We start from the raw sequence: 20,204 nt of genomic DNA, 5'->3' as shown, positions 1-20,204 counted from the left end.
TTTGCATCCATGTTAAGAACGGCTGAAAAGAACATGAAAGGAAGAGGGAAGACCATCTTGATGGTCAACAATGGAAAGCCCAAATGGCAACAAAAGAAGCCTACTAAGCCTAAAGGAAATGGAAAAGGCAAAGCAGTTGCCAAACCATCAAGCAAGGCTTTGAAGCCTATTGGAGGCGTGGCTAAGGAGGGGAAATGCTTCCACTGTGGTAAGACCGGGCATTGGAAGCGAAACTGCCCAAAATATTTGGAGGACAAGAAGAATGGAAATGTTGCTTCCACTTCTTCAGGTATTAATGTTATAGAAATTAATATGTCTACTTCTACATCATGGGTATTAGATACTGGATGTGGTTCTCATATTTGTACTAATGTGCAGGACCTGGGAACGAGTAGAGCATTGGCAAAAGGGGAGGTCGATCTAAGAGTGGGCAATGGAGCAAAGGTTGCTGCTTTGGCTGTTGGAACTTATGATTTGACTTTACCTTCTGGTTTAATAATTCAGTTACTGAACTGCTATTATGTACCTGCAATTAGCAGGAATATTATTTCCGTATCTTGTTTAGACAAATGTGGTTTTTCTTTTATAATAAAGAACAAATGTTGTTCTATTTATTTGGATAATATTCTTTATGCTAATGCAATTATGATTAATGGACTTTATATCCTTGATCTTGATATGCCTGTCTATAACATTAATGCTAAAAGGATAAAACCTAATGAGTTGAATCCAACTTACCTTTGGCATTGTCGTTTAGGTCATATAAATGAAAATCGCATTTCCAAACTCCATAAAGATGGAATGTTGGACTCTTTTGATTTTGAATCATATGAGACATGCCGATCTTGTTTATTGGGAAAGATGACAAAGCTCCCATTCACCGGACACGGAGAAAGGGCTAGTGATCTTTTAAGTCTCATACATACTGATGTGTGTGGACCACTAAATACGCCTGCTAGAGGAGGTTTTCATTACTTCATAACATTCACGGATGACTTTAGTAGATTTGGATATGTGTATCTAATGAAACATAAATCTGAATCATTTACTTTATTCAAAGAATTTCAAAATGAAGTAGAAAACCAATTAGGCAAGAAAATCAAAATGCTTCGATCTGATCGAGGTGGAGAATATTTGAGCCTAGAGTTTGACAATTGTAACGACCCAATTTTCATATTATTATTTTTATGTGTTAAAATATTTTATTTAACGTGGAATTTTAATTAAGTTAATAACTAGAGTTATTTATCGAGTACTTTAGTTATTAAGCGAGTAGTGAGAGTTAACGTGTTATTGGGCCAAGCCAATTGGGCTTGAGGCCCAATGGGCCTTGAGTGTGTGTGAGGGGGCGCCCATTAAGGGCAAGGAAGAGAGAGAGAAATTCATTTCTCATGGTTCTTGTGTTCTTGAGAGGAGAAGAGGAGAGCTTGGGAGCTAGAGCAAGGGGAGAGCTAGGGATTCGAGATCTTCGTCGTGTTTTCTTCGAATCCAGGTAAGAGAGTAGATTTCATATTCGTGGGTGACTCAAGGAAGGGGAGAATGTCGATTTCTCCTCACCCGAACTTCCTCCACCCCATTTTCGTTTTAGTTTGGAATGGATTTTCTTGATGGAAATCGTTCCTAAGGTTCTTAATATGTTTAACATGCTTTTAACATGATTAATGAACGGATTTAATGCTTAAAACGAGTTTTCTAATGGATTAAACTCAAGAACTTTGTGTTCTTGAGAGTTTTGAGTAAAAGTGTTAAATCTCTACTTTTTCGTAGTAAAAATGGTAGATCGGTGAAATGAACCGTCCTTTTGTGTTTAGATATGTTTGTAGCACTTGAATACAAACTCTTTTGGGATTTATAACATGAAAAATGGAATTTTTGGGCGTTTTTGTGTAGAAAACGCATGTTTTTCCGCCTCAGGCACAATAATTTCCGCCTGAAACGGAAAAACAGTGAGCAGTCAACCTTTCAGAAGTTTTTCCGCCTCAGGCGTAAAAATTTCCGCCTCAAACGTAAACTTACGCCTCAAACGTAAAAATTTCCGCCCCAGGCGGAAATACTGCAGTTTGCACCAGTTTTTCATCTGCGATCTTCCTTTGCATGTAGTTTTGAATCAGTGTCTTATTCTTACATGATTGTTGATGATTGTTGATGCTTGTTGATGCTTGTTGATGCTTATAATGATTGTTAATCATGTATGAAGAATAAATGAAGTATATTAAGGTGTTAATCAACTTAATAAAGAAGGATATTAAGGTATAGTGTTATCTTAATAAAGAAGTAATGTTGGATAGTGTTCCACATTAGTAAATGAAGAGCTTAATGCTAATTAAAATGATTGTGAGTGAATTCATGAAAAACATATACATGCATTCATGAATATATGTGATATTGGATATTCCAATAAAGAAGTATATCGAATTATGTTATTCGATAAAGAAGGATATTAGAGGTGAGATACTCTGATAAAGAAGATGGTACCACATGCATTAGAGGTGTCTAGAGGACATAGCATGAATGTGAAGCATTAGATTGCATTAGGGATTATGTGTGCATTTTATGATAAATAATGTTGACACGTACTTGGTAAATGTTGATTGTTAATCCGTATGTGAGGAGTAGAGTCCGTCATGACTATAAAATGAACAACGCAGGGTCCGTCATGACCATAATCTGAACCGTGTATTTGTGGTGTTAGATTACATTAGGAACTTTATGTGTATTCCTATTTGTAATTGAATTATGTGTATTTGTTGATGTTTTGGTATTGTCCGAGACGACGTGAAACTATATGTTTGGTGTATTTTGTGGGTGATTGATTATGTGATAAATGAAGTATATGCATGATATATGAATATGCATGAATGATGGTGAGGTATATGTATAATGTATGATTATGCATGTTTTTATGAAGAAGTGTTTAAGTACCATTTACTTACACTTATATTTTGAGTATGTTTCCTAACTCTCTTTTATGTGTTATGTGCTGGACCGTTGGGGGTCCAGATTTACAGGTTTTGTGGTATTCGATGTCGAGTCGTCGATGAAGCTCCGCTCTGATTGTGACACGGGAAAGGGTTTTACATTGTGTATAAAGTCTATTGTCTAGGTTGTTTTGTATAATCAATAAATACATTATTTGATTCAAAGATTTGTATAAACACTATTTTTACTAATTAATTACATTAGTATTATTTTGATAGAGGAGTGTAATACTCGAACCGATATTCAATAAATTAAATGTGATTTTCCGTTGCGTATTTTGAAAAAGATTTTACTAAAGGTAGAAATATACAAATAATGGGTTTGGGTGTTACAATTGCTATCAGGCGGAAATACTGCAGTTTGCACCAGTTTTTCATCTGCGATCTTCCTTTGCATGTAGTTTTGAATCAGTGTCTTATTCTTACATGATTGTTGATGATTGTTGATGCTTGTTGATTCTTGTTGATGCTTATAATGATTGTTAATCATGTATGAAGAATAAATGAAGTATATTAAGGTGTTAATCAACTTAATAAAGAAGGATATTAAGGTATAGTGTTATCTTAATAAAGAAGTAATGTTGGATAGTGTTCCACATTAGTAAATGAAGAGCTTAATGCTAATTAAAATGATTGTGAGTGAATTCATGAAAAACATATACATGCATTCATGAATATATGTGATATTGGATATTCCAATAAAGAAGTATATCGAATTATGTTATTCGATAAAGAAGGATATTAGAGGTGAGATACTCTGATAAAGAAGATGGTACCACATGCATTAGAGGTGTCTAGAGGACATAGCATGAATGTGAAGCATTAGATTGCATTAGGGATTATGTGTGCATTTTATGATAAATAATGTTGACACGTACTTGGTAAATGTTGATTGTTAATCCGTATGTGAGGAGTAGAGTCCGTCATGACTATAAAATGAACAACGCAGGGTCCGTCATGACCATAATCTGAACCGTGTATTTGTGGTGTTAGATTACATTAGGAACTTTATGTGTATTCCTATTTGTAATTGAATTATGTGTATTTGTTGATGTTTTGGTATTGTCCGAGACGACGTGAAACTATATGTTTGGTGTATTTTGTGGGTGATTGATTATGTGATAAATGAAGTATATGCATGATATATGAATATGCATGAATAATGGTGAGGTATATGTATAATGTATGATTATGCATGTTTTTATGAAGAAGTGTTTAAGTACCATTTACTTACACTTATATTTTGAGTATGTTTCCTAACTCTCTTTTATGTGTTATGTGCTGGACCGTTGGGGGTCCAGATTTACAGGTTTTGTGGTATTCGATGTCGAGTCGTCGATGAAGCTCCGCTCTGATTGTGACACGGGAAAGGGTTTTACATTGTATATAAAGTCTATTGTCTAGGTTGTTTTGTATAATCAATAAATACATTATTTGATTCAAAGATTTGTATAAACACTATTTTTACTAATTAATTACATTAGTATTATTTTGATAGAGGAGTGTAATACTCGAACCGATATTCAATAAATTAAATGTGATTTTCCGTTGCGTATTTTGAAAAAGATTTTACTAAAGGTAGAAATATATAAATAATGGGTTTGGGTGTTACAATTGGTATCAGAGCCCCGTTGTCTTCGGACTGTGTGGGTTATGTGTCGATCAGAGCAGGTCTGTGCAGTCAGACCAAGTGAGTATTGTGTGTCAGTCGCGTTTGTCTAACAATTTTGTGTTGTTTGTTTTGTGAAATCATTCATGTTGTTCCTTTAGGAACTATGAGTGGTGTGAATTGGATTAATAGATCCATTGTTTTGTTGAGTAATGGTGTGAGTGCTATACTTCTATGTTTATAATAGTTGTGTATGCGTAGAGTTTAACCTTTTTGTAGTTTAAACTTGATGGAATGATGCTTATTTGCTAATTGTTGTTGATCCGGCATGATGTAAAACTGCATGTGACGATCCGGCATGATATAAAACTGCATGTGGTAATGATTTGAAATAATTTTAAAAACTAATATTATTTCTTGAAGATTTTGGTGAAAATATAGAGTTATTTTCTTTTGAGTGAGTGAAAATTAATTTTCAAAATGGTGAGAAGAGTAGGATATTAATGTGTTTGTTATATGTTTGTTTATAACATGTGCTAGATAATTACTAGGCATTTGAATTGCTATGCGTTTTATGAGTAAAAACATGAAGATCTCATAATTCTATGTTGTGATTGTTTATGCATGATTCTAATTGTGCTTTCAAGTCTATAATGATGTTATATGCTTGATGTTTTGGATTTTGTGGATTAGTGAGTCGAGAAAACGAGAGTTTAGTGAGCGTAAGTTCAAAACCGTAGCAGAGCACCCAGATTTTTTTGGATGTGCTCGCTAGGCGAAGAATGAACCTCGCTGAGTCTCGCTAAGTCTCGCTAAGTCCTGTGAATGTTTGTGACTTGTCTCGCCGGGAGCTCGCTAGCTTTTGCTAAGCGAGGGAGCCAGACAAGAAATTTTATTTTGTTGATGTCTTGTCCTAAGTTAATCGGATGTGAGATTCTTGCCTTCTTGTGTTTACTAGGGCTAGGATAAATGTGAATATGAATTGTTGCTATGCAATGTTCATTTTTCTTGTGTTGTTTTGATTTCCTAACTTTGAGAAGTGAGGGAAGTATAGGTTACTTGAATGCTTGCATGAATTTGTGTTAGTGTTTAGGTATCGTGGGTTAGGTTTTGTCCCTTGTATGCGACATGCGTATAAACGATGTCGATACTAGTTTCTTCTTAGGAAGAATATGTTTAGAGACGATAGAACCGTTAGGTGTGAGCACCGGAAGTTCTAGTGGAAGAGTACGAGTGAGTTTGAGATAAGTGGGGGAGAAGGTTATATCCCTCTGAGATGTTTCGAACGTGAGAAGATTGGATGAGTAGAGATGCTCTTGAAGTGGAATATTCAGGAAGTGGTGACGTTGTTCGAAGTGGAATGGATGGGAACAACAAGTTGTGAGAAACTATTAGAAGAGGAGTTGTCGGACCAAGTGTTTCGCCGTGAGGCGTTAGTGAGATTGGTTAAGTGAGATGAAGAGTATTCGGAATGATTGGAAATCGTGTGTTGCACTAAAAGTATGGAGACGTGTTTTGTGGACCAAAGTTGAAGTACCTATTCGATTAGAAGAAGTTGAATATGTAGAAGTGGAAGTGATTAGGATTCTTGAGAGGTGATGATTTTGAAGTAAGTTGTCATCCAAGGGGATCGGATGTTGTACCGGATGTTGGAGTAAGAAGTTTTACGTGAGTCGTGCATATGGTAGTATGTTGAATTGGTTGAACAAGTCGGAGTTCTAAGTCTAGTGTGCGAGGTGATTTCTAGAAGAGGTTTGAGAAACTTAGAGAAAGAGATGTGAAGATTAGTGAACTGTTGGTGTTAATTAATTGATGAAGGGAAGTAGGTTTTAAAGTAGATGAGAATGGAATTGAGAAATATCATAATAGGATTGGTATGTTTGTTGAATCGTTGGAAGTGAGGATTGTATGAGTAGTCGAGTTTATTCGAAGATGGAAGTAGGATAACAATTCGAAAGATTTTGTGAGAGGCTTGCCGAAGAAAGGGTAATTGGATTTGGATAATGACAGGGCAATTTGTGTCGAAGTTGAATGAGATCCTAGAAGTGGAGATGAAGCTAAAAGAGAGGTATTATTTTTGAATGATGAAGAATAAGAAAGTTAGCCGTTGAAGAACGTGTTGAGAGTGAGTAATAGGAGGTCATGTTGGAAGTGACTTGTGTTAGGTGAGAGTTTGCGAAAAGGATTACCGCACATATGAGTAGATGTTGTGTTTGAGCACATATAGTAAGGAGTTGAAGGTGATGCCTAAGGTAAGTGTTAGAGAGCATTTGGTAGTGCCCACAAGATAAGAGTGAGTAAGTATTTGCTAAGGAATTTGGATTCATGGAATGGAAGAGTCGGTAGAGACTAGTTTTGTTAGATGTATCGTGGATGTTAATGAGGTATGGTCACAATCGGTGACAATGAAATAAAGGATTTAAAATTGTTTCATCATGGATGATGAAACGGTAGTGACTTGGTGCATAACTTAAAATGTATTTGGACGAGAATTTTGGAAATTTTCTAGAGATGTCATATTGGGATTAGACAAGGAGTCATGAGTAAGAATACTAAGACAAAGGTTGATTAGAATTTAATGGATGGGATTAGATCGTATGACGAGTATTTGGAGCTTTGTGGATTTAATTCGATGAGTGAATAAACGGAGAAGAGTGTGCTTGTTGCAATACAAGATGATGAGGAACATCGATAGATGGATTATGGGCAAATTGAAGATGTCGTTTGGAATCAACGAGATAGAGGTTATGATTGTTTGGAGAACCAATTTTAGGCGGTAGCCTAATTTTGAAGTAGCAAATTGCTAAGGGATTAAGGAGAAGTGGTATTGGAAAATGTTTGCGTTAAGGAATGCAAATATTGGTTGAGAGATTACTTGGGAACAGAGTAGTCGTATTGGATTCGACTCAATGTGAGAAAAGGAATTTGACGGTTAGAGACGGTAGTTTTTAGCATGTGTCAATGAAGTTTGAGAATGTTGGTCATCAAGTGATTGTTGGAATTGAACTATCAAGTGATAAGTTGGAATAAGATTCGAATATGAATAAGTGATGTAACACGGTTAAGTGATTCATGAGGGAATCAGAGAATTATGGAGTTGTGGAAGTATTCCACGGAAGTATCTTCGGAGAGTTCGATTGTTTGTACCTGTTTTGGGGTAGAGTTATGTGTACCGTAGAATGTGAGTCTATGGATGTTTCGTGCGAAGTTGACGTTTTAGCGGTTTGATAAGAATGGTTTGTGCCGATATCATGATTGTTGAATATTTATTGACAAATTGAGGAACTGGCCGTCCTTGATCTCTTGTTGATAAATGGACAAAAATTGTGTTGGATGGGATAAACTAATTTTGTCATACTTAGTAATGTGTAGCGTTTTGAGCGTTTCGTTGGAGGGTCGGATATAGGAGTTATCCGGAGCTGTTTTAGTAGCGTAATTTTCGAGGGCGAAAATCTTTTAAGTGGGGGAGAGTTGTAACGACCCAATTTTCATATTATTATTTTTATGTGTTAAAATATTTTATTTAACGTGGAATTTTAATTAAGTTAATAACTAGAGTTATTTATCGAGTACTTTAGTTATTAAGCGAGTAGTGAGAGTTAACGTGTTATTGGGCCAAGCCAATTGGGCTTGAGGCCCAATGGGCCTTGAGTGTGTGTGAGGGGGCGCCCATTAAGGGCAAGGAAGAGAGAGAGAAATTCATTTCTCATGGTTCTTGTGTTCTTGAGAGGAGAAGAGGAGAGCTTGGGAGCTAGAGCAAGGGGAGAGCTAGGGATTCGAGATCTTCGTCGTGTTTTCTTCGAATCCAGGTAAGAGAGTAGATTTCATATTCGTGGGTGACTCAAGGAAGGGGAGAATGTCGATTTCTCCTCACCCGAACTTCCTCCACCCCATTTTCGTTTTAGTTTGGAATGGATTTTCTTGATGGAAATCGTTCCTAAGGTTCTTAATATGTTTAACATGCTTTTAACATGATTAATGAACGGATTTAATGGTTAAAACGAGTTTTCTAATGGATTAAACTCAAGAACTTTGTGTTCTTGAGAGTTTTGAGTAAAAGTGTTAAATCTCTACTTTTTCGTAGTAAAAATGGTAGATCGGTGAAATGAACCGTCCTTTTGTGTTTAGATATGTTTGTAGCACTTGAATACAAACTCTTTTGGGATTTATAACATGAAAAATGGAATTTTTGGGCGTTTTTGTGTAGAAAACGCATGTTTTTCCGCCTCAGGCACAATAATTTCCGCCTGAAACGGAAAAACAGTGAGCAGTCAACCTTTCAGAAGTTTTTCCGCCTCAGGCGTAAAAATTTCCGCCTCAAACGTAAACTTACGCCTCAAACGTAAAAATTTCCGCCCCAGGCGGAAATACTGCAGTTTGCACCAGTTTTTCATCTGCGATCTTCCTTTGCATGTAGTTTTGAATCAGTGTCTTATTCTTACATGATTGTTGATGATTGTTGATGCTTGTTGATGCTTGTTGATGCTTATAATGATTGTTAATCATGTATGAAGAATAAATGAAGTATATTAAGGTGTTAATCAACTTAATAAAGAAGGATATTAAGGTATAGTGTTATCTTAATAAAGAAGTAATGTTGGATAGTGTTCCACATTAGTAAATGAAGAGCTTAATGCTAATTAAAATGATTGTGAGTGAATTCATGAAAAACATATACATGCATTCATGAATATATGTGATATTGGATATTCCAATAAAGAAGTATATCGAATTATGTTATTCGATAAAGAAGGATATTAGAGGTGAGATACTCTGATAAAGAAGATGGTACCACATGCATTAGAGGTGTCTAGAGGACATAGCATGAATGTGAAGCATTAGATTGCATTAGGGATTATGTGTGCATTTTATGATAAATAATGTTGACACGTACTTGGTAAATGTTGATTGTTAATCCGTATGTGAGGAGTAGAGTCCGTCATGACTATAAAATGAACAACGCAGGGTCCGTCATGACCATAATCTGAACCGTGTATTTGTGGTGTTAGATTACATTAGGAACTTTATGTGTATTCCTATTTGTAATTGAATTATGTGTATTTGTTGATGTTTTGGTATTGTCCGAGACGACGTGAAACTATATGTTTGGTGTATTTTGTGGGTGATTGATTATGTGATAAATGAAGTATATGCATGATATATGAATATGCATGAATGATGGTGAGGTATATGTATAATGTATGATTATGCATGTTTTTATGAAGAAGTGTTTAAGTACCATTTACTTACACTTATATTTTGAGTATGTTTCCTAACTCTCTTTTATGTGTTATGTGCTGGACCGTTGGGGGTCCAGATTTACAGGTTTTGTGGTATTCGATGTCGAGTCGTCGATGAAGCTCCGCTCTGATTGTGACACGGGAAAGGGTTTTACATTGTATATAAAGTCTATTGTCTAGGTTGTTTTGTATAATCACTAAATACATTATTTGATTCAAAGATTTGTATAAACACTATTTTTACTAATTAATTACATTAGTATTATTTTGATAGAGGAGTGTAATACTCGAACCGATATTCAATAAATTAAATGTGATTTTCCGTTGCGTATTTTGAAAAAGATTTTACTAAAGGTAGAAATATATAAATAATGGGTTTGGGTGTTACAACAATCATTTAAAAGAGTGTGGGATCTTGTCTCAACTCACACCTCCTGGAACGCCACAATGGAATGGTGTTTCTGAAAGGAGAAATCGAACCTTGTTAGACATGGTCCGATCAATGATGAGTCATGCTGATCTTCCAAACTCCTTATGGGGACACGCCTTATTAACTGCAGCTTATACACTTAACTGAGTTCCATCCAAAGCGGTAGAAAAGACACCATATGAGATATGGAATGGTCGAAAACCCAATATGAGACATTTAAAGGTATGGGGTTGTGAAGCTTATGTGAAGCGACAAATGTCCACTAAGCTTGAGCACAAATCTGATAAATGTTTCTTTGTGGGATACCCTAAAGAAACTAGGGGATACTACTTTTACAATCCTTCTGAGGGCAAAGTTGTTGTCGCTAGGAATGGAGTATTCCTTGAGAAGGAATTTGTTTCCAAAGGAATTAGTGTGAGAAATATAAATGGAGGAACAAGAGCAGGATACACAAGCTGTTGTGATAGAAAATCCTACTCCAACAACACAAGAACCACGTAGGTCAAACAGGATACGTCTAGAACCTGAAAGATATGGGTTTCTCATATCAGAAGAAGGTGACGTATTGCTCATGGACCAAGATGAGCCTGTGACTTACCAAGAGGCCATTACTGGTCCTGAATCTGCGAAGTGGCTTGAAGCCATGAAATCTGAAATGGATTCTATGTACACAAATCAAGTTTGGAACTTGGTTGAAGCACCTGAAGGAATTAATCCTATAGGATGCAAGTGGGTTTTCAAAAAGAAAACTGACATGGACGGAAATGTAAGTACCTACAAAGCACGATTGGTTGCTAAAGGCTTCAAACAAATTCATGGTGTGGACTATGATGAAACCTTTTCACCAGTCGCGATGGTCAAATCCATTCGGATCTTACTTGCTATCGCTGCATATCATGATTATGAAATTTGGCAAATGGATGTCAAGACTGCTTTCCTTAATGGAAATCTCCTTGAGGATGTGTACATGACACAACCTGAAGGATTTGGTATTCCCAATGAAACCAAGAAAGTATGCAAATTACAGCGATCAATCTATGGATTGAAGCAAGCTTCCAGAAGCTGGAATCTTCGTTTTGATGAAACAGTACAACAATATGGATTCGTTAAAAACGAAGATGAACCTTGTGTTTACAAGAAGGTTAGTGGGAGCATAGTATCATTTCTGGTATTATATGTGGATGACATATTGCTCATCGGAAATGATATCCCTACACTACAAGAAATCAAAATTTGGTTAGGGAAATGTTTTTCTATGAAAGACTTAGGAGAAGCATCCTATATATTAGGAATCAGGATCTATAGAGATAGATCACAAAGATTGCTTGGCTTAAGTCAGGGTACATATATAGATAAAGTCTTGAGAAGTTTCAACATGTATGATTCCAAGAAAGGATTTGCACCTATGTCATCAAGCATAAGTCTATCAAAGGCTCAATCCCCTTCAATAGATGAAGAAAGGGAATACATGAACAATGTTCCATATGCATCAGCAATTGGATCTATCATGTATGCTATGTTATGTACTCGACCAGATGTCTCGTATGCTTTAAGTGCTACGAGCAGGTATCAGTCTAACCCTGGCAGCAATCATTGGATTGCTGTCAAGAACATCCTTAAGTACTTGAGAAGAACTAAGGATACTTTTTTGATCTATGGAGGTCAGGAAGAGCTCTCTGTAATTGGTTACACAGATGCTAGTTTTCAAACAGATCATGATGATTTCAAATCGCAATCTGGATACGTGTTTTGCTTAAATGGCGGTGCTGTGAGCTGGAAGAGTTCAAAGCAAGAAGTAGTCGCTGATTCTACAAGAGAGGCCGAGTATATTGCTGCATCTAATGCCGCAAAAGAAGCTGTTTGGATCAAGAAATTCATATCTGATCTTGGAATAGTTCCAAGTATTGTAGATCCCATTGAATTATTATGTGATAACAATGGAGCGATCGCGCAAGCTAAAGAACCTAGATCTCACCAAAGATCCAAACACATACTCAGGCGCTTTCATCTCATTCGAGAGATCATCGATAGAGGAGATGTGAAAATATGCAGAGTACCAACATCAGACAATATAGTTGATCCACTGACTAAAACTCTTGCTCAAAAGAAGCATGATGGTCATACTAGATCTATGGGTATTAGGTCTATGCCTAATTGGCTCTAGTGCTAGTGGGAGATTGTTGGTGTAAGCCCTAGAGGCCAATAGTTTATGTTAAACTTATGCTATGTATCATGACATTTATTATTAAATAAAGTATGGCATTATTTATTATAATTGTTGTAAAGATTAATAAAGTCCCTAGAATAGATAGTTCATGTGATGAAACATTAAGTGAGACTTAATCGTGAGATTACATTAACTTAAAGAACACTATTCTTAAAAGTATCCGTAGTCAAGCTTTAATATGAAGTGGGATAATAATAAAGCGTAGAGACTATTATGTGTGTAGACTGATGACCACATCTCACGGGTCATGAATATGAGATATTAAGTCTATACATAGGTATAAATATTAGGAGCAATATTTATACTGGATTGACCCAGCATGAGAGTACTACATAGTATGTTATGAAAGTGTCATAAGATACTCTCATAGTGATAATAGTGTATATCACTCTTAGACCTGAAACCACTATGATCCCTAGATGTGGACTTAAATGTTTTATTATCGTTCAAACGTTATCTGTAACAGGATAATTATAACGTCGGTTAATGGGCATTTGAGAACCATGCTTAGGAACATGAGTGTCCTAGATGGGATTTGTCCCTCCTGCATAACAGGAGATATATCTTTAGGCCTCTTGATGAACATGACTGAAAAATTGCATGGCCATGCCAAATTAAGTCAATATGAGATATTGGACTTATTCGTTACTCAGTATGCTTCGGGATCAAGAAATACAAATATTGAACTATACAAGGATGACACTATTTATGTCTTGTGTTCAATAAAGATATGAGGACAAAGGAGTAATTGTACACATATATATTATCATGGAAAGGTTTCGTAAGATCACCTGACATTCTTGTCACTTGGGTAGCAGTGATGTATTTCTAGATACCGCTCACTGTTTATAATATTAAAATAGGATTTAATATTATTGCCAATGTGGCAAGATCCTATAGGGTCACACACAAATGAACAGTCATAAGGAGAAACATAAGTAAGACTTATGAATAGGGTGCAATTAGTAAAAATTGCTAATTAGTTGGCAAAAGGTTAATGGGCTTAAGGAAGTCCACTATCACTTGACTTGGAGTGCATACAAAGAGGTTCTATAAATAGAACCCTTGTGCCATAGTCAGACACACCTTTTGGTTTTTGAGAAAAACAAAAGAGCACTCTCTTCTCTCTAACCTCTGATTACTTGGCTAGTATCGGGTACCGGAGGAGAACCGTTCGGTGTGGACGAGTAGAGGCTTTGCTAGGTTGCTCAGCTTGTGATCGAAACTTCTCTTCCACTACTTGTAAGGTAACAACACTATCACTGATTCATTGTTCTTCGTAATGATCCAAGGAAAGGAAATCAAATTTTTTTATAAATTCCGCTGCTTCTGATATATCGATTTCCCTTCATTCATCCCTTACAAAACTTATGAAACATTAGTGACAAGGGTCATTAAGTTCATAATGTAAAATCACTTTTAATTGCAGTTGCAGAATTGAATTTAGAGACTAAGGGTCATCAAAGCAGAATATACATTCATTCTTGCATTATTATGAATTAAAATTCATAATTTTTTTAATAAAAAAGAGGACACCGATAGAGACATTTGCTTGAGTAGCAATTAAGGCAACAACTAGCTTTTTTCATATTCAGGGACTAGAGTCATTAAGTAATTTATCCAGCATATTTTGGGCATCAAGAAATCCAATCCCTTAAACAATTTGAAGGTTCATTTTTTTTGAAGATTAAAGGTTTCTGAATAATCAAGAAGCCTGGTCGTTCCCAACAAGGTTCGATTATAAATCAGATAGAGAAAATATGTAGGAATGAAAATTCCAAAATCGTGTGAAACTCCATTATCATAACAGACAAAAAATTGTCTATTAATTACTCCCTCAGTCCGTGAACTATTTATTTAGAAATTTCTAATTAGACTCTTGACTACTAAAGTCTTTAATTATGTCATTGAACTAGTCAATAATTTGTAATTGCATCCCTTAACTTTAAATAATTTGTGATTGGTTAACTAGTTCAAAGACTCGATTTAAATAATTTGTAACTAGGTCTCTAAACTTGCCATTGATTATAAACTTGCCATTGATTATAAATTATTTAAAAATTCTGGTACCCGATTATAAAAGACTAACAAGTTGAGGACCCAACTACAAACTATTTTAGTTCAAATACCTATTTAGATATTCTCAAATAGTTCAGAACCATAATTAAACCTATAATTTAATGATTTTTTTTTTATAAGCAAAAGGATTGAATTAAAATGAGTGCAAGGGGCACTCAACCCTTACAAAAATTACGAAAACCATTAGATGCTTAGAATGCAAGCTAATGGATCGTTACACCAGTCTAACAATACAAATGAAGGATTAAGTTCTATTCGACCTACAAACCAAACCCAAGAAATAAAAATAATCTGATCAACAAGTAAGGCCAAATTAAACACATCTCCATGAAACATAATGTTGTTTCGAGTTCGCCATATACTCCAAGTGGTTGCTAGCCAAATGACATGACGAGCTTTAGCAAGACTCTTACTCTTCACCAAATCACCAAAAGTAGTGAAATGCTTCCATACTTCCTCAAAAGTTATAAAATTCACGTTCAGCCATTCATACACTTTTTTCCACACTTGAATTGAAAGAGAGCAATTAAAAAATAAATGATCGATATCTTCTTCTTCTCTAAAACAAAAAGCACAACAAAGTTCACGCGGATTACTAATAATTTTTTTTCTCTCCAAAGCCTTACGAGTCGGTAGTCTCGCTAGTAACAACCTCCATCCAAAAATGCTCACTTTGGATGGAACATCATTCGCCCATATGTCTTGTAGTGCATCCACCACATTGCTATTAATGGTCAATGGAATGTTACAATTTTGCAAAAAACAATACGCTGAATTTACCGAAAACATGCCGAGCTTGTTAGTGATCCAATTCCTATAATCCGTACGGTCCTTATTAGGACTGATATCTGATAGCAAACCCGCCAATTCAGCTGCTGCTTCTATATCATCTTGCGCTAAATCTCCATTCCAAAGCAATCTCCAATTCCATTCAACCTCATTCCATGAACCACACTCTGCTATGACTGAACTTGGGTGCATACTTTTAACATATAATTGTGGAAATAAGTTCATGAAACTATCATTACCAGCCCATCTTTCTTGCCAAAATAGAATGGTATTACCGTTACCTAACACGTTGCAAACATTGGACTTGAACCAACCGCCACTCTCTTCACCTCCTATTTTCATAATATCACGCCACCAAAATGATTGTAGTTTAACTTCCTTGTTCGTATATAGAAGAAAGTTTTCAGACTTTGATCCATACCTATGCACTAACAACTTACACCACATAGATTTTTCTTCACAAAGTCCTCGCCACTTCCATTTGCAAAGTAACGCTTGATTAAAAAAATCAAGATTCTTTATACCCAACCCTCTTTTATCTTTTGGTAGGCAAATTGTGTCCCAACTAACCCAACAAATTTTTTTAGTGTCCAAACTTCCACCCCATAAAAACTTCCTTTGGATACTAACCAATTCTTTTAATACGCACGAAGGTGCTTTAAAAAAAGAAAAAAAATACAGCGGGAGACTAGACAACACTGAATTAATAATAGTAACTCTACCACCAATAGACAGATTCCGACCATTCCAGCTACTTAGTCGCTTCCTCATATTGTCCACAATAGGATTCCATGTTATCTTTCTTCTTGGATTGGCTCCAACAGGAATTCCTAGGAAACGAAATGGAATAGACTCTACACCACAATGTAAAAAAGTGGACGCAGCGTTCAAAAAATTATCATCCAGATTAATTCCATAAAGTTTACTTTTAAAGAAGTTAATCTTTAAGCCAGAGACTAACTCGAAGCTTCGCAACACCGTTTTGATAGACCAAAGATTATCCCAATTACCTTTACCAATCAAGATAGTATCGTCCGCGAATTGAAGAGTATGAAAAAGTAAATCATCACTGACCTTATAGCCATGGAAAACACCATTACCCACTGCCTTCTGCATCATGCATGTGAGACCTTCAACTGCTATCAAGAAGAGAAAAGGAGATAGTGGATCACCTTGTCTCAACCCTTTACCGACCACAAAATCCTTAGTGGGACTGCTGTTTACTAGTACCGACATCGAACTATTAAAGATACAAGCTCTCATTCATTGGATCCAACCATTCGCAAAGCCCATACGTCGCATCATATACTCCTGAAAAGACTGATTTACTGTATCATAGGCTCTTTCGAAGTCCACTTTCAACAATAAACAATTATTTTTCCTTCTCTTGGCTAAGTCGATCAATTCGTTCACAACCAATACTCCATCCAGAATTTGCATGTTAGGAAGGAAGGCTGATTGGCATTCTGAAATCAAATTTCCTAACACTTTTTTTAATCTTGCCGCCAAAACCTTTGACACTATTTTATACAAACACCCTACCAAACAAATTGGTCTATAATCCGACAAGGCCTGAGGATGATCCTTTTTTGGTATAAGGGTCAAAAAAGATGTGATTGCCTTTGGTAAAGTGGCAAAGCGATGAAATTCATGTAAAAAATTCATGATGTCGTCTTTGAGAATATCCCAACAGGCTTTCAAAAAGTTGAAATTGAAACCGTCAGGTCCCGGGCATTTGTTCCCGTCACAACTCCACACCACATCACGAACTTCATCAGTAGAGAACGGTGCTAGAAGAAAAAAATTGTCAGACTCAGATAAAGTTTTAAATTGAATACCATCTAAGTTAGGACGATTATTCCATTCTTCTTCAAAGTTGTGAGCAAAACAATTCTTCACAAAAGTCTTAACTTCTTTAACTCCTTGAACCCAGACTTCGCCATCTCTAAGAGCCGCCAACTGATTTCGACGTCTCCTACTCTTTAAAGATTGGTGAAAATATCTGGAGTTGGAATCACCTTCTCTAATCCACTTTGTTCTCGACTTCTGCTTGATGATGCTTTCCTTATAATGAATTTGCTTCCAAAAATCTTTATTCAACCCATCCCTCTTAATACAGTCCAAATTTCCAACGTTATTCGCCATGAGACTTTCAAAATCATTAATGTCAGCAACTGTCTTGTCTATGTTGAGGTCAAAGATACCAAACACATCTTTGTTCCATTTCTTCAAGCTCTCCTTCAATAATTTTAGTTTTTCTTTAAGGACATAAGCTTTCTTGCCGCCAACATTAAAACTCTTCCAAGATGACTCCACAAAATTTTTGAAATCAGGGTGCTCCAACCAAGCATTTACCACCCTAAAAGGTTTAGGACCCCAATCACAAGATGAACAAAATAACCAAACTGGACAATGATCAGATATGTCACGGTCTCCAATCCATTGACCACTAATACCACTCTTCTCCACAAAACCTTCTGATAGCAAGAAATGATCAAGCCTGCTCATAGCTTTACCGTTAGGGCTAACCCAAGAAAACTTCTTTCCCAACACTGGAATGTCAACAAGCTCCATGTCTTCCACAAACTCTCTGAAATAAGTAATCTCCCCCAAACGTCTATCAGCACTACACCCTCTTCTTTCAGAAGGGTGAAGAACATCATTGAAGTCGCCTCCCATACACCAATCACCTCTACTACTACGTTTAAGATTTAACAGGTCTTCCCATAGTTTTCTTTTTCCCGCCAAGCTACAAGTGGAATACACATTGACAATATTCAAAATCATACCCTCCCATTCAACACAAAGCCCCATAAAACCATCTCCAAAGAAAGTATGTAACAATTTGAATAAATTAACGTTCCAAATTGTTAAAAGTCCCCCTGATAACCCATTAGCTTCCTTAGCCACCCATAAAACATCTTGGTGCCCCCATAAAATGTGAATAATTGAATCATCAAAATGCATTCTCTTTGTTTCTTGAATCATACAAAGATCAAAAGAGCCTTTTTTGATCAACTGACTCAGTCTCCTCCTCTTGGCACTCCCCCCCCCCCCCCCCCCCCCCCCCCCAACCTCTCATGTTTAGAGAAACTACCTTCATTTGGCAACCTTCTTTTGGTGCTCCCTTTGAATTCTTCCTTCCTTATCTCTTTTTTCATTATTATGAATATGGTGAATACACTCTTCTTCATTTGCACCTCCTCCTACACCCAAATCTTTAGCACCTTTCCAAACTTTCGATGTAACTTCTTTATCTCTGTTATTTTGAATCCTACTGTTGCAATTCCTTATGTCAGAGGAGTGTAAAGAACTACAACACAATATGGCCCCTGCCGAGGATAAGGAATTGGCTGCAAGTTTTGGTTTCTTACTTCTTCCAATTGGATTGCGAGAGCAAGTCGGAAGTAAGGCTTGGGAAGACGCACCTTTAGAAGATGAATTAATGTTGGCAGGTTTTGTGTTGGTGGAGGCGCGACTTATTCCTTCTTTTCCATTCAACGTGGAGCGGTTATGGCGCTGAGATGAGGGCTTCACCCTTAAATTACGTGCCCCCAATGAACTGCTGAAATCATCTCCTTTCTGCCCACGCTGACTAGTAGCTTTTTTTGGACACAAAGCGTGCTTTTCACGGCCTGCTCTCTTCACCACTTCAGAATCGTTGATTGCACCCCTCTCTCCATTATGACATAGGTGGTTAATAGATGTTGGACTAACAGATGAGAACCCATCACTACTAGCACCGTTCATTACTATTCTAAGACAAGAAACTTCATGATTTGAGTGTTCATTAATAATGGAATGAGTATTATTCCCTTCTTCTTGATGACCACTCTTCTCATTTGAATTTGAAATTTCAATTAAAGACATTGGATGCATCGTCTCCTCCACGAATTCTTTTTCCTCATCATCGTGTTCATAGTGATCATCGTTCGTTCTTTCAATCTCCACATAGCCAGGCTCATCTTCTTCATCATAACTGTTTACAACATCATCCCTTCCGTCGTTACTGGTTTTGGATGGTACAAGAATTCGCATCGGTCCATAAGAGTCTTCAATAATCCTTAGCGAGAAAATTTCTCCATTGATAATTGCCTCAAAAACATCGTCAACAACCTTGTGTCCTTTAGTCCTCAACATCAGTCTTGCTACATCCATGGTGTTTTTCTTCATAGTTCCGTCATCAGCATTAATGAAGGTTCCATACGCTTTGCAAATCAACTCAAAGAAATCTACATACCAAGCGTGTGCTGGAATTCCATACACTCGTACCCACAACAACCTCTCATTGTCCACTGATCCTGGTTCCCATGGTTTGATATGGCTAAACCATTGATCCAGCCAATTCTTTGCATCGGCCTGCAGTGCTTGTAATTCACCCTCTTCTTGTTCTTCCATCAACACTAAATTGGCACCCAGTGGTGTAACTTTAACTCCAAAATAACCTTGTATGTGAAATTAGGGGTGTACGTGGGCCGGATTGGGTTGGGTTTGGCCAAAACCAAAACCCAAACCACATATGGTACTCCGGGTTGGGTTTAGTAAAATAACCACCCGTTATAACATTGGGCCGGGTTGGGTAAACCCACTAATTTCCGGGTTGTGGGTTACCCAAATTATTTTTCTATTTTTTTTATATTAAATATCTAAATGTTGAATCATAATATTTTTTCATAAAAAATAACTCAATTAATATATTTTCTTGAAAAATAGGGTAACTTTTTTTCACTATAAAAAATAATCACCCATTTTTTTGTGTAAATCTACTAATTTACGGGTTGGATAGCGTGTTATCCAAATGATTTTTTTGCTTTTTTTAATATCAAATGACTAAACCATGAACCACTATATT

The 20,204-nt window shown here is 36.4% G+C and overlaps 1 protein-coding gene across 1 annotated transcript; it reads left to right on the top strand.

The window, feature by feature from the left end:
• Positions 1 to 11,725: 11,725 nt before the first annotated feature.
• Positions 11,726 to 12,421, top strand: LOC123886455 (secreted RxLR effector protein 161-like). The gene has a single exon (XM_045935769.1). It carries the CDS (start codon positions 11,726 to 11,728, stop codon positions 12,419 to 12,421), a length of 696 nt encoding a protein of 231 aa, XP_045791725.1.
• The last annotated feature ends 7,783 nt before the right edge of the window (positions 12,422 to 20,204 follow it).

Source organism: Trifolium pratense, linkage group LG5 (genome assembly GCF_020283565.1).
Source record: "Trifolium pratense cultivar HEN17-A07 linkage group LG5, ARS_RC_1.1, whole genome shotgun sequence".
NCBI lineage: Eukaryota > Viridiplantae > Streptophyta > Magnoliopsida > Fabales > Fabaceae > Trifolium > Trifolium pratense.
This window is presented reverse-complemented; position numbering and strand designations above follow the sequence as displayed.